Source organism: Pseudomicrostroma glucosiphilum, assembly GCF_003144135.1.
Source record: "Pseudomicrostroma glucosiphilum strain MCA 4718 unplaced genomic scaffold BCV69scaffold_3, whole genome shotgun sequence".
Classification (NCBI taxonomy): Eukaryota; Fungi; Basidiomycota; class Exobasidiomycetes; order Microstromatales; family Microstromataceae; genus Microstroma; species Microstroma glucosiphilum.
This window is the reverse complement of record NW_020289915.1, coordinates 1,353,169-1,366,485: the sequence shown is the minus strand read 5'-3', so window position 1 is coordinate 1,366,485 and position 13,317 is coordinate 1,353,169. Positions and strand designations below refer to the sequence as shown.

The 13,317-nt window shown below is 56.7% G+C and overlaps 6 protein-coding genes across 6 annotated transcripts; 4 read left to right on the top strand and 2 right to left on the bottom strand.

Moving 5' to 3' along the window:
- Window positions 1-32: 32 nt before the first annotated feature.
- Window positions 33-2,221, top strand: BCV69DRAFT_151419 (DNA glycosylase). The gene is made up of 2 exons (XM_025489348.1): window positions 33-489; window positions 566-2,221. The coding sequence occupies exons 1-2, from the start codon at window positions 87-89 to the stop codon at window positions 2,161-2,163; spliced, it is 2,001 nt and encodes a 666-aa protein (XP_025349763.1). The 5' UTR covers window positions 33-86; the 3' UTR covers window positions 2,164-2,221.
- BCV69DRAFT_281592 (hypothetical protein) lies at window positions 1,967-6,497 on the bottom strand. Its single transcript, XM_025492034.1, has one exon. It carries the CDS (start codon window positions 6,237-6,239, stop codon window positions 2,280-2,282), a length of 3,960 nt encoding a protein of 1,319 aa, XP_025349762.1. The 5' UTR covers window positions 6,240-6,497; the 3' UTR covers window positions 1,967-2,279.
- Window positions 6,498-6,750: 253 nt separating this feature from the next.
- Window positions 6,751-7,460, top strand: BCV69DRAFT_246532 (hypothetical protein; the record flags this gene model as incomplete). The annotated part of the gene is made up of 2 exons (XM_025490212.1): window positions 6,751-7,018; window positions 7,105-7,460. The coding sequence occupies 2 exons, from the start codon at window positions 6,751-6,753 to the stop codon at window positions 7,458-7,460; spliced, it is 624 nt and encodes a 207-aa protein (XP_025349761.1).
- A 604-nt stretch (window positions 7,461-8,064) lies between these two features.
- On the bottom strand, window positions 8,065-9,126 carry BCV69DRAFT_281590 (hypothetical protein). Its single transcript, XM_025492033.1, has 2 exons — window positions 8,601-9,126; window positions 8,065-8,507 (listed from the first exon to the last, which is right to left on the bottom strand). The coding sequence occupies exons 1-2, from the start codon at window positions 8,951-8,953 to the stop codon at window positions 8,318-8,320; spliced, it is 543 nt and encodes a 180-aa protein (XP_025349760.1). The 5' UTR covers window positions 8,954-9,126; the 3' UTR covers window positions 8,065-8,317.
- A 1,005-nt stretch (window positions 9,127-10,131) lies between these two features.
- Window positions 10,132-12,178, top strand: BCV69DRAFT_151264 (hypothetical protein). Its single transcript, XM_025489347.1, has 3 exons — window positions 10,132-10,571; window positions 10,649-11,136; window positions 11,221-12,178. The coding sequence occupies exons 1-3, from the start codon at window positions 10,313-10,315 to the stop codon at window positions 12,064-12,066; spliced, it is 1,593 nt and encodes a 530-aa protein (XP_025349759.1). The 5' UTR covers window positions 10,132-10,312; the 3' UTR covers window positions 12,067-12,178.
- BCV69DRAFT_151241 (hypothetical protein) lies at window positions 12,179-13,238 on the top strand. Its single transcript, XM_025489346.1, has 2 exons — window positions 12,179-12,516; window positions 12,632-13,238. Exons 1-2 carry the CDS (start codon window positions 12,291-12,293, stop codon window positions 12,952-12,954), a joined length of 549 nt encoding a protein of 182 aa, XP_025349758.1. The 5' UTR covers window positions 12,179-12,290; the 3' UTR covers window positions 12,955-13,238.
- Window positions 13,239-13,317: the final 79 nt, after the last annotated feature.

Sequence of the window (13,317 nt, the reverse complement as noted above, 5' to 3'; positions counted from 1 at the left end):
AATGCAAGTCAGCTCTGACCCCGGCATCCTTCGCGTCCCATCACCATGACTGGCCTGTGAGATTCACAACTCGTACTGAGTCGTTCATGCCCAGTCCCTCTCGTCCGAAGCCGAATACGTCTGCCAAAGGTGCTCCTTCATCGTCTCCTGCACTCATGGCAGCCTCATCAGTGGGCCCCAGCCACTGGCCTGTAATGACTGCTGTACCGCCGGAGCGGCATCACTCTCCTCGCTACCACGAGCCTCTGCTCCTGCACCCGCAATCCCACCGAGAGCGCAAGGCCGCTGGTGCAAGCTTGGACCCAAGCGATCTCTTGGGCCAAGACTTATTGCTATGGTACGCAAATGTGGCAGATACAAGGGGCATGCCGTGGCGGCAGAAGTGGGTCTCCCCCAATGAGGAGCAGTATGTGGCCACGACAGCAGGGCGCGCTAATCTCAGGGAACTTCTTGAGCGGAGAGCGTACGAAGTCTGGATCAGCGAAATCAGTGAGTCTTTCAGCGAATACTACGGGGACTGGAAACGGTCATCCTCACGCGCTTTCTCCTCCGTGTCCACTTGCAGTGCTCCAGCAAACTCGAGTCGCAACGGTCATCTCATACTGGCAGTCATGGACGTCACGATGGCCGACGATTCAAGCCCTCGCTGCTGCTTCTCCCGACGATGTTCTATCAGCCTGGAAAGGCTTGGGCTACTACTCTCGCGCAACCCGGATTCACCAAGCTGCACAGGCCATTGTGGCCGATCCCGAGCTCAAGGGGCTCTTACCAGCTACTGCCCAGGACCTCGAGAAGAAGGTGGCTGGAGTCGGCCGCTATACAGCTGGCGCCATCAGCTCTATTGTGTTCGGCAGGGCAGAGGCCATCCTCGACGGCAATGTATCCAGAGTACTCTCACGTCAGCTGGCTCTCTACGCAAATCCTAAGAGCAAGATGACCACGGATCTTCTCTGGGATGCTGCTCAAAAACTCGTAGAAGGTGTGGCTGGTTTCAGCAAGTCTGATGACGAACGAGCTGTAAGTGAGGTGCCAGGTCTCTGGAACCAAGCGCTGATGGAGCTGGGCAGCACAGTCTGTACGCCGATCCCAAATTGCGGAGGATGTCCTATCAGATCCACTTGCAGAGCATATGCGGAGGGAGAACAAGTGGCTGTGGATAGAGGGCTATTGAGCACTGCAGATGTCGTCAACTCACTGCTCGCTGCCAGACCTGACGAGCGTCATACTGAAGATCTGGAGGACTTGTGCCAATTGTGCGAGCCATTCTCGGCCTATGCTGGGCAGGAGGAGCAGGACGTCGTGAAAGTGCAGGATACAAAGGAAGGCCCCAAAACAGCAGCGAACGGCAAGCGCAAGAAAGACACTGCTGGTGTAGGTACGTCAGCAAAGAAAGCAAGGGCTCAGCAATCTAGTCTTCTGGTTCACTTCAAGAAGAGGAGTCATGATACGACCCAAGACGATGCGGTGAGGCCTGAAAAAGATACCCACAAAATCGAGCCCAGGCTTGCGGGCTCCGCGACTGCTCTCACGCCTCGTGCCCCTTCACGAGAGGCTCTAGAAGTGATCCAAACCCATGTCAAGCGGTTTCCGTTCAAGGTACGAAAAGCTCAGGTCCGAGAGGAGAAATGTATCGTTTGCATCATCGAAACACGCTCCTCTGCAAAAGCGAGTCGGTACCTGCTAGAGCAACGTCCTGACAAGGGCCTGCTGGCTTCACTCTGGGAGTTCCCTACTCTGACGCTATCACTACCTGACTCACATCACGATGATGACGACGAAAATCATCTGTCCACTGCGCGGGATCCTCCAGCCTCCCACACCACTCAAGCTACAAAGTTTGTGCAAAGGCTCCTCAAGCTGCCACAAGCAGGAAGGGCGGAGCACTCGGGTCCATTAGGTACTCTGACGCACGTCTTCTCACATATGAAGCTAGAGATGAATGTGCATCACTTCAGCGTCAGCGGGGATGAGGATGAGGGACGTATTGAAGCAGCTTTGGTCAGCAAGGCGAAGCGGAAATGGTGTACGGCTGAAGAGGTGGAAGCAGCGAGCATAGGTACGGGTATGAAGAGATGCTGGGAGCTCCTCTCCACTAGAGACACGAGCGCCGTGAGGGGTAAAAGCGGGCCACAAGTCAAGGACAGGAAGATGAAGCGAAAGTGAGGCGTGGGCGAGCGATGGCCCATCGAGACATCCTCAAGGTCCTCCTGATGCTGTGTGCAATGCTGATAATGAACATTAAAGGTTGACGTGAGAGTCATGGTGGTGTTGCAGATCAACTAATCAGTGCTGTTGCGCTCGAGTGGCGACTCAGGGACAGCCTCTCGTGCGTCTTCGACCCTCTCTTCATGCTCCTGCTTCCCCTCCGCCCGTCTAGCCTCGCGCTCCGCCTCCAGAGCCTCGGCCTCCTGGATCACTTGCCCCAGACTTGCCGAGGCTGCCCCAGCCTCGGCCACTGCTAGATGTGGGCTCCCTAAGCTGAAAGGCTGAGGTGAGTCATCGATACCGCTGCCTTCCGTGCCGACGCTGTTGGGCAGGCTGGACGCTGCACCGGCAGAGGAAGGCTCTGGAGAGAAGAGCAGCTCCTGTAGCTCTCGCAAGCTTTTGAGACTTGCATCCTTGGTCGAGATCGTGTCAAGGTGCGGAGAGCGTCGCTCTGCGAGGGCAGCGATTCTGGTGCGTCCCAACTCGGCTTCTGCTTCTTCCGCTCGAGCTCTCAGCGCGAGCACCTCCGCCTCCAATTGCTCAAGACGATTCTGTACCTCTCTGGTATTCTCGCCATCGCCATCGGGCGCGGCAGTGGACACAGACGACTCGTCTTGTGACGAACCAGCAGAGGGCTCGCCGGTTTGGCCTGGTGGCAACGCCCCTATGCTCTTGTTGTCACCTCCTCCCGATAGAGCTTGCTTTGCCATCTGCTTCTTCTCCCTCTCCGCTTTCTCGAGGGAGAGTCTGCTCTTTTCCAAAGCCGTTTCGAGATGGCGTCGTTCTTCATCGCTGGCGTCAAGCAGCATTTCCATCTCTCGCCATTGTCCTAGAAAGACCTCCATCTCCCTGTGCTGCTCTTCGAATCTTTTGACGTCCTGGTCCCACAAAGTCAAGCAATGCGTCAGATGAGCATTCTTTTCCTCGTATTCCTTGACCTTGATGACCTTTGGCGCAATAGAGTCCATCTGGGTTTTGAGCTCAAACAATTCGGCGGACGCCTCGTTCAATTGACGAGTCTGGGCTTCGTGGTTGGCCTTGAGAGCTTCGAGCTCAGCTTTCAGCTCACGAGACTCGCTCGTCCAGTTCCTCCTCTCGTCTCTGAAGGCTTTGAGCTTGCTTTGCAGTTCGCTCTCCCATTGCGCATGTCGACTCTTGGTCATGTGGGCCTCATTCTTCTGCCGCGTCATCTGGACGTCAAGCGCAGAAAGCTGTGTCCGCAGAGACTTCACCATCCGAATGAGGTTCTGACGTTGAGCTTCGGAGCTGGAAGCCTTGATACGATTCGAGAGGAGGCGGCCGATGTGTCGAAGATGTTGGTCCTTGAGGTACAGCTCGAAATTGAGCTCTCCTCGGAGTAGAAGGTTTTCTCTTTGCAAGTATTTGACCACTGTGTAGGCACCCGAGTGGGTACTGACTTCCTTCATAGTGGCTCGATCGCTTCGTCCTAGGTGAGCCCTTCCGCGTACCGGGCGTGACGGGGAGACGGTGATACTGCTCAGCGCAGCAGAGGTACCAGCCCCAGCGTGAGGCCGCGATGAGAAGGTCGGGCTGCTCATACTGGAGGGAGATTGGTCGAGGGCGAAGCTAGCGTTGCCGGTGAGTGAAGTCGCTGGTCTACCAGAGACGGACCGCACTTGCGGTCGGAAATCAGAAGAGAAAGCAGCGTGGATAGGAATCGATGCGGCCGTAGCTGTCGAAGGTGGGCTCGTGGTTGTCGCCATGTTGGGGGCGCGACCCCGACCACTTTGAGAAGAAGAAGTAGACTGGTTCGGAGTCGCCGCGGGTGTCATTAGTTCCCCTGCAGTGGGCGAGACAGGGCGCGAGAGGGGGCTGGGGCCGGTCCGCCCAAGCACAGGGCTGGAGGGTCCTGCCGAGAGAGCACCAGAGCCGTGCTCAGCTGCTATGTTGGATGTCAGCGCCTGTAGGGTCGCCGAACGAGGCATACGTGACGTAGGGGTTGGTCCAGGAGACACACTTGCCGCGCTAGCAAGACTGAGTCGTCTGAATGTCTGTCCCCACCGAAGATCAGTATATCCGTTGAGGACATCTTCCATTGGCGCTGCTGTGCCTTCAGTCAGATTCATGTGGTCTTTGGCGTCCAGAGAGGGCTCAAGCATCTTGCTGTAGCGAGGCAAAGAGGCAGCATTAGACGAGCGACGTGAGAGGGCGGCATATGCTTGGTCTGTCGTCGTGGGCCTGGCCAGACTCTCTGTTTGCTGCCTGTCCCAAGACACTGTCTGCCAGCTTTCTACTGACAGTCCGATGCATTCGGCGGTGATGTCTGCAGCGTCGTGCTGCTCCCACCTCTCCTTCTTGGTAAGCTCCAATTCAGCATTCGAGCTGACCAAGGAGGGGTGAAGTGCGTGTCTCCTCAATGCGACTTCACTCCTCTTCTGCAACTCTGGCTCGTGGATGAGATCCTCCCAGACAGCATCAAGGGGCGATTGATACTGACTCTTTCTCAGGTAGTCGATGGGACCGCGCAGGAATCGGAGTGTGTTGCAGGGGAAGATACCGTATATGATGGTGAAGAAGCGAACAGCGTCCGGAGCCGTTGCCGTCTCAGAGTCAACTGACGATTCTAGCCTTTTCCAGTCGACGTCCGCGCGAGGCTGCAACCGCTTGCTCAGTCGTCCCACTTCTTCGTGTTCCTCGTCGAATTGCATCCTCAGACTCTCCATCTCTTCCCCGCTGCCCACGCGGTGTTCCCAGCCCGGTCCGAGTTTGCGCCAGTCGACGATGCGAGCGAAAATAGCTAGCAAGGCAGGCACCCCTCCAGCCCCTCCTGAAGCAATCCAGTCCGGCATATGCGGAATCAGCATGATGAGCGATGTGATGCAAAGCGAGACCAGCATTGTTGATGTATCCAATTGTAGAGACAAAGCAATATTGCTGAGCAGAGATGTCTTGGTGATATGATATGCGTGAATGCTGTTCAATCGTACGAAGATGGTGAGAAGGAGCAGAATGGGGATCCGGTGGAGCGGCTCTTCGAATGATGCCGAGAGGTGGTGGAAGAACTCAGTGGGACGGTCTTGACCAAAGGTGATGATGATGGCTTCGAGGTTCCCCTTCCAGGTTGTTCCCGCTATATCGACTGGCTTGGCGTCGTCTGAAGCCACCGCCTGGAGCAGATAGGGCTGGGCTTGTTTGGTGACTTGCACCTTGGTGGAGGGAGAAGGACCATCAGCTGGGGTCAGACTAGCTGTCGACGCCTGAAGCTGATCGAGGACATCAAGTCTGTCTCCTTCGTCGTCCTCTTGTCGCAGAGGTGCAGATGCCTCTTGAGTATACAAATCAAAGAGCCTCTGTGTGAATCGACGATGCATATCCACAGCTTGACCACCAGCCTTTCGACTGCCAGGTCCGCCGGCGGCACCAGAACGAGGCTTTTCCCCGGGCGGTCCTGATCGACCACGTTGCGCCGAGTCCGAGGGCAAGGACTCTGTGGTAGCTCTGGGATAAGGTGCACCTCCAATCACGCGGCTCAGAGCGTTATCTGAAGTATTGGGCCATAGAGGAGTGGGAGGTGGTTCATCTTTGTATGCGGAGCTGGGAGTCGCAAGGGCGGCCATGATGACTAGCCCACGGGCTTGGTCTGCCAGGTGGTCGCTGACCCGAGGGTCTTTCAAGATCGGGCGGAGGAGGATGTCGAACCATTCGGTCACAATGGGAACGGAACCTATCAGCGGTGCGAGCTCGGAGATGTAGCCCACAAGAGTGGCCTGTTTAGCAGAATCTTCCTGATCCATCTCATCCCAGAGTGACAGCAGATCGCTGTTGAACTTTTGTGAGACTTGTGATTTGAGCTGCTGAGCTTCCATGCCAGCGAATTCCGCCGGTGTGACGTTGGGGTCGTTGATCAGAGCTTCGATTGCCTTGTCCGCAGAAGCTTGGGCTTTGGTCGGGCCCTGCGCCAAGAGGACGGAGCGGATGCGTGCAAGAGCATCCTTCAGCCTCGCCTGGGTGGCCTTGGGGACATGAACAGGCTGAACGGGCTGTGAGCCCACGGTGAAGTTGGGTGGAGGCATCTCGCTGCGCTTTGTGCTGAAGGCGAAAGCTTCACTTGTGCCTTTGGGCCTGATCAGCCGGTGAGAGTAGAAGATCTGGTCTGGCAACTATTGTGGGACCAGGGTCAAGGCAGAGGTCAAATGAAGAGAGTCATTGTGTGGATGCTACGATGGGTTCATCGGTACTTCTGAGCTGATGTGAGGGCAGCAGGTGTCATGGTCGGGGGACACTGGGTATGGGTGTACGAGGGGGTTGGAAGATGCGAATCCAGGAATGAGTGGGCCGCTTCTTGTCTATCTCTATCTGCGCCCAGAGTGAGTGTGGAGAAAAGGGGGCGGCGGCGCGCGGGGCAGAGGCGCCTTGCCGTGCGTGGGAAAGTGAAGCGGGTGGTGGTGATGGTGTTGGTTGCTGCGAGGAGACCAAAGGATACTCACGTCTGCCTCACCTTCTCGCACACAGTCCACCACGAGGATGACCGCAAGCTTCTGGACATCAGGTGGACATGGTCTGACGCTCACTACGTTCCCCGCCATGCTCCTCGCCGGACTCTTCCTCGCACTCACCCTGCCTCTGCAAGTCACCTCCTCGTCCCCCTACCTCTGCAAATGCACCTGCTTCTCCACCAACAGCACCATCCTCCCGCTGCTGTCTCCAATAGATCCTTCTAACCCATGTACTACCTGCACTCGGCAGTTCTGCCTCGACCAAAAGCTGTATGGCTGTGAAGGGGCTAGGATAGAGAATCCCAATGCCGATACTGGCACAGGCTGGGAAGGCGAGGTGTGGGCAAGATGTTTCCGTGAGTACCAAGGCGAAAGAGAGTTGCACGAAGTCTCTACTGAAAACGAAACCACCTCTTTGTGCCTACCCTTTATCATTCTCCAGAGCGCGAGTCTGGAAAGGACGAAACCATCGTCTCCTTCTACCTCTTTACAATAGTCACATTGCTCCTTGCAGCGGCGCTGAGAAGCCATCTCATCGTGTGGTGGGAGGTGAGTGATCAGAGACTCTTAACGGAACATCCCCCTTCTCATTTGACGCTTCATACTTCCTTCCACCTGCTGTCCTACAGGAGTATCAGACCGGCGGGCCCCCTGCTCTGCTCTCAGCAATCAAAGCTTCCCTCCCTGGCAGAGATCAAGTCAGAGGCGCCGGCAGAGGCTGGATCAACAGATGAGGGTGTAATCTCGTTCGCCTTGCACATCTGCCTTCCTCTGAGTTGCACATTGGTCCTCAAGTGAGTCGCCCTGAAGCAAAGGAGGCTCTAGTGAGCACTAAGAGCTGCGCTCACCTCGCCATCTTCTCACCAGTCTCTCACTTCGTCAAGCTCTCTGCCCTGCCACTAGCGAGCAAAAAGAGATGTTTGAGCTTCATGCTGCCGAGAAGAGGTCTGCAGGGCGATTTCCATGTCATATCGCCGCATCCATGCTACCCATGGCTCAACGCATGTCAAAACGATCGTTCGACCCAATCTGCGGGTACGTGTCCATTTGATGTAGTAGCATGCATCTACCGTGGAGACATGATAGGATTCAAGTCATGATCAGGCAGCTGCAATCTCTCCTGCCTCGCCGTCGCCCAACAAGGTCCAATTCTTGACCGTCTCGAGCCTCCTCTTCCTCTCCTCCTCCCAACCCTCGACATTCCAAAAGGATTCCTTCATCCAATCTTCCCTGGTGCCCTTCTCCTCTGGCAAGCGCTTGTCCTCGGCAGCTGCAGTGAATGGGCCGTCAGGGACAAAGCGCGAGAGAAGTGCTGCGCTCGGCTGGCTCGGGTCTCTCTGCAAAATGCGGGCTCGAAGCTCCTCGGCCTTCTCCCAGTTGCCCTGGCCGGCTTCCACTGACGAGGGTGTGAAGCCGCAGATCGACCAAAAGAACCACGGCGGAATCGTCTTCCTCCCCGACTTTACACAGAGCCTGCCGAGGGCGATGCAGTGGACTGTTGGCTTGCCGCCTTTCTTCTTCGACTTGGAGATGAACTTGCCAATGGAGTCTAAGAAGGGGAGGACAGAAGCAGGATAGAGAGAAGAGCACGGAGGCACAGTAACGTGGTCAATGAGCATCAGAACCTGTTCCAAAGCGGATCGAGCACGACTTTGCTACTCACAGACCCACTTGGAGTCCCAGGTCCAGACCCTGACCTCGACCTGATAGCTGCTTCCCAGAGGGATCTCCTTTAGGAATCTGAAGCTCGTACCGCCCAATGCAATCCACGCCTTGTCCCGCTTGCTCGCCTCCAACAATCCCCGCGTGAGGATGGAGTAGGCAAAGTGTAGCCTTGCAAAGTCGCTACGGGGGTAAGGGGGTCAAAAGGGCATGGGAGGAACAGATATGGTCAGAGAAAGTGTTTCGAGGTTTTGGGACTACAACGAAGAGACTGACAAGTTTTTCGGATATGAAGAGTTGCTCAGATGCATATTCATATCACACTCGTCGATGGAGGCAACATGCTTGGAGATCGAGGTGAGGTTGAAGATGGAGGAATTTGGAGGAGGAAGACATGATAGCACCTGGTATGGCTTGACGACAGTTGTGATTCCCTTCTTCGGTCTCGGTGGGAAGAGCTTGGGCAGAAAGTAGGAAAGCGCCTTTGGGATCAGAGGATGGAGGGAAGGCGTCGAGGCAATGGAGCGTGTGTGGATGATGTAGAAGACCCGAGCGGTCCAGGCAAGCGGCAGTGAGTTCCGAATAGAGTATAGAAGCGGCAGCAGGGCGAGGTAGTAGTAAGACACCATCATGAGTGTCAGACGCACGGCAGGGTGGTCCCAACACCAGACGGGGATAGATGATCAGAAGCACTTCTATAAGATCTGGAATCGTCCCCAGTACGCTTTCCCCTGTCCCCACAATTCTTTCGGCACAAAACGTCGGTATTTCCGGGCACAGCTGTCCAACACCTCGCTTCGGTCCAACAATTGCCCTTCCGCGGAACCTTCCCGCTGGCTTGGGCTTCGGCCGTTGCAGCTCCCCGCTCAAGAATGGGCCGGCCTTGCGCGTTCAGGGGTCGCTCCCGATTTCTGGCTTGCTCAAGACTTCCATATCGTAGCAGCTTGCATCGTGACTCGAGTGCTCTCATATGATCTTGACTGTTGCAGTCGTACTGCTTCTCCTCGGCTTGTGTGTCAGGGCTGTCATGTTGCCCATTTTCTGCTGCTGAACCATGCCTGCTTGACCTGACATATCTGGCGTGGCTAGCTCTCTTCAACTTTGGCTCGATCTGCTGTAGGTCAGGGGCCCGACGCAGGAGGAGCCATTGATGGTGTCGGCGATTTGCCGCACACTTCCCTCCGTACACGCCTGCTGTGCGGGATCTTTCTCTGGTGCGGCCTTCTGCTTCCGTTCCGGTCTACCAACGGGATGTGGTCGAGGGAAGCCTCCTGGACCGTGCGAGGGATGTCAGGCGTCAGAGCAGTGTCTCACCTCCCGCCCTTACCCGCCGGCACACCCCGCCGAGGACCTGACCTAAGTGACATTAGCCGGGATACGAGATAACAGGGAGAGCGCGACCACTGGTTCGTATTTCGTCTTTTGTCGCACCTGACTCGCCCTGTTCGTCTTCACATACCGCTCATCGTAGTCCTCCTGCAGGCTGTGTGCAACTCTGATCCGTTTTTGGGTCCGAAACAGACCCACCGCCCGGATAAAGCCTCTGCAACCGTCCGGGTCCTCACTCGAGCAAGCCCCGTTTTGATCCGGCTGCCCCGCCGTGCCTTGGCCACCGCGACGAGGCATCAGGCGCAGTTCTTATCTGATTAAGGGGCGAAGAGGCATTCCAGCACTTCCCCCAAGGCTGAGGGAGGTGCCGGCTGCCCCTTCGGGACCCCCTCCCAGCGACCTTCGCGGACCACGTCGCGTTAGGGAGATCGAACTTCTGGAAGAAGTTGGGAGACACTTTGTTGTCTGTCACGACGACAATTCCACAAATACAGACCAACAGCTTCCTCCGTTCATTCCCGTTCATACTCTGCAAAATCATATTGGACAAGTCGACCCGTACTAGACACTCTTTTCCGTACTGGCATCAGTGAAAGCTGCACACATCACGAACACGACCTCTGTTACGACCTCACGCGACATCTCTTTTCGACATCCCGATGGCCACATCCGCGACGACCATGCATCTACTCAATGAGTACTACGGGCCCTTTGCCTTTGCAGGTCCGGGCTGGGCGCAGGCCCTTCTTCCCATTCCACCACAGGTGAGGGAGCTGGCCATCCTCGAAGAGCAGCGAAGAGCAGGAGGCAGCTGCGAGATCTTCCTGCGACTACCCAGTGAGGTATGGACCCTGATAGCGCAGGAGCTCTGCTGGATGGGTACAACCGCAACCAATGGGTCAGCAGCTTTGGCAAGCAGTGAGTGTAGCCCGTCTGACATTCCGCCCTCCTTGCTCTACCAGCGTACTCAGATCTCTCTGTCTTCACCCTTGTAGCTAGCAAGTTCTTCCACCACCTCGCGACTCCCGTCCTCTACTCGTCGCCTATCCTTCGAGGACCTGCAGCTTTGAAGTCTCTTGTTACTACCTTGAGGTCAACGTCCAGACCCTACTCCCCTTTCAGCGACCTTCACTCTCCCAAAGCCAGCTACGTACACTCGCTGAGCCTGCAAGATCTTTCGGCTCCAGACTGGCTGATAGCCCAAGAGCTCGGCCATCTCCTCGTATCCTCTGCGCCTACTCTGACAAGTGCCGCGGAAGTTCGTAGAGGTAGACCCCTCCATCGGAGGCGTACAAGCCGTGAACGTATGCAGGTCTCACAACTGCGTCGCTACCCACTCCAAACCCTCTCCGTCGAATGTGCAGGCCGCGATTTGACGAACGCCATGCCATTCTTCCAACAGCTCGATGTACTCGAGGCATTCGAGTGGAACACCGCTCCCTGTTGGCTCATCAGACCTGCTGAGCTGTTTACTGCACTCTTAGTGAGTCCTGGCGATCTTCAGCCGCCTACAGGAATGTCGCCTTTGCAGAAGCTGACCTCTCATATTGCACAATGCCTTTTTCAGCTGTCGTGGCGCTCGATGCACACCCTATCACTCTCGGGCTTCCGGTGGGATGAGACCTTCCTGACCTCGGTTCTGGGCCATGGATCCCTGCGCAAGCTGCACCTGGGCGGCCGTACGATGAGCTCTTTGCGGGAAGAGACGCTGCGCGGTCTCCTGCTAGCAGTCGCTGATAGGCCGGAGGATCCAGCCGATGCGGAAGATGATACCTTTGAGTATGAGCAGGGGGACCATAGTTATGGGCAATGGGACGACGAGGATGAACCGATGGCCTCATACTCAGACTCGGGCTCGGCTACCTCAATGTCCTCATCCCCCGTAGGCTCACTGTCGTCCTCCGTATCTTCGCTGTCCTTTGGTGGCCGATCAGACGATGGTAGCTCTAGTCGGGAGCGACGCTCTGTGGGTACACATACCGCCATCACCCCAATGGGCATCGCTCTCCCTCTGGTATCGCTGCCACCGAAGGTGCGCCTGAGGCTAGACGAACTGATCTTGGCCGATCTTCCGCCGGGGAAGGGCACCACCTTCACCTCGATCGCTGACGAGCAGGAAGAGCTCCTGTCCCGATCTGGCCTCGAGCGGTGGAGAGTGCCTCAGGCCGAGTGGGGCATGCCGGCATCGACCCAATCCTCGCCTGAGGAAGCACCGCAGCGACCGTCGCCTTACCCGATACAGGCGCCGGCGTCAGGCCAGGGTGAACGAGGTCGAGCGTCTTGGCAATATGAGATTCGCGATTATGGTCAGCAGCAGGAGGGGCGCGGGTGGATGAAGTGGTCTCGGTCATCTCTGAGCGTGGAAAGGGGCAGCACGGGCAGCTCGCGGCGGAGCAGAGGTGCTTGTTGGTAGGCTCATCGGGGCGTGGCTATCATTGTTCGTGATTATATCTCCAGTCATTTGCTCTATACGTGCACCTTGCAGTCCAGTCCCCACTTGGCGTCGCTCTGCCCATTTAGCCCGCGCCCGAAGCACGGGCTATTGCGCTTTTTGCCTCGGAAGCGCGCCAGGTAGATTCTGGATGGTTGACGCCTCCTCCACCTAGACTTGGCGCATCGTTCCTTCTGACCTCCTCGATGCTATTCTACCTTGGACTACTTTGCATTGTATTAGCGATTACTACAGCCACTGCCCATCAGCATTTCCCTCAACTTTCCTTCGACGACAACAACCACCTCCGTATCTGTAACGCACCGCTCTCTCCCTTCTCTGAAATCATGGCCGTGCGCAACCTCCTGATCGCTGGCCGCACCCACATCATCGGCGACGCTGTGGCTCGCAACGTAGGTCCCAACTGGCAATGTGAGTTGAGGAGCCCAGGACAGTTGCTCTGCGCATGAGCTACGCAGCTCCACCGAGGTCTGTTACTCGCATACTGATGTGCTTCTCTCCCTCTCCTTGCCTCCTCTTCCTGCAGCTGTGGGCTTCATCGGCTCGGTGGAGGAAGCGCTGACGAAGATTCCTGAGATCACTCGCTCAAAGGAAGTCTACGCCATTGCCTTTGGCGGTGGATACGACGATGCCGCCTTTGGTCAGATCTGGGATGCAGCCAAGCGGGAAGACTGGCCCTCGATGAGTTGGCTACGCCCTGATCCGGCCAAGCTGAGCAAGACGCCCGGATTCAACAACGACGAGGAGAGGATGAAATACGGTGCTGGAGTGGGAGAGAGGGTGGTGGACGTGCTGGCAGGACTGGAAAAGGAAGGGAAGCTGGGCAAGATGGACGTGACGCTGTACTAAGGCACAGGGTCACCAAGAGGGTCGGCACAGTGTCATAACCTTCGTTGAGTCCCGGACATGGCTGTTCCACTGCTCCCTACAATCCCAGACGTTTTGCTTTGTCCGGCCCTTTGCACGGCTCTTTGCAATCTCGTCTGCTTCCATTGTCCTGGAAGAAGAGGTGATGGTGAGGGCGGATGTCGTCTTCTTCCTGCCTCGGGCCCGGCGCTGCGTGGCTCTGTGCCTTGGCTTGCGCGTGACCCGGCCCTGCGAGATTATGCGCCCAGGCGGCAAAGTCGCCGAAGATGGCCGAGGGTGGAGTGGGGCCTCAGAGGAAGATGTGGTCCAGGCAGCAACCCAGAAGCATCCGAGCCAAGCCGCCTT

Bases quoted from the DNA above. Each gene is read 5' to 3' on its own strand.
- BCV69DRAFT_151419 (XM_025489348.1), top strand. From the start codon at position 87: ATGCCCAGTCCCTCTCGTCCGAAGCCGAATACGTCTGCCAAAGGTGCT. The intron at 490-565 runs GTGAGTCTTTCA...GTCCACTTGCAG, and splicing joins AGTCTGGATCAGCGAAATCA to TGCTCCAGCAAACTCGAGTC.
- BCV69DRAFT_281592 (XM_025492034.1), bottom strand. From the start codon at position 6,239: ATGCCTCCACCCAACTTCACCGTGGGCTCACAGCCCGTTCAGCCTGTT.
- BCV69DRAFT_281590 (XM_025492033.1), bottom strand. From the start codon at position 8,953: ATGGTGTCTTACTACTACCTCGCCCTGCTGCCGCTTCTATACTCTATT. The intron at 8,508-8,600 runs GTCAGTCTCTTC...TTACCCCCGTAG, and splicing joins TCTTCATATCCGAAAAACTT to CGACTTTGCAAGGCTACACT.
- BCV69DRAFT_151264 (XM_025489347.1), top strand. From the start codon at position 10,313: ATGGCCACATCCGCGACGACCATGCATCTACTCAATGAGTACTACGGG. The intron at 10,572-10,648 runs GTGAGTGTAGCC...TCACCCTTGTAG, and splicing joins GTCAGCAGCTTTGGCAAGCA to CTAGCAAGTTCTTCCACCAC. The intron at 11,137-11,220 runs GTGAGTCCTGGC...TGCCTTTTTCAG, and splicing joins AGCTGTTTACTGCACTCTTA to CTGTCGTGGCGCTCGATGCA.
- BCV69DRAFT_151241 (XM_025489346.1), top strand. From the start codon at position 12,291: ATGCTATTCTACCTTGGACTACTTTGCATTGTATTAGCGATTACTACA. The intron at 12,517-12,631 runs GTGAGTTGAGGA...CTCTTCCTGCAG, and splicing joins CGTAGGTCCCAACTGGCAAT to CTGTGGGCTTCATCGGCTCG.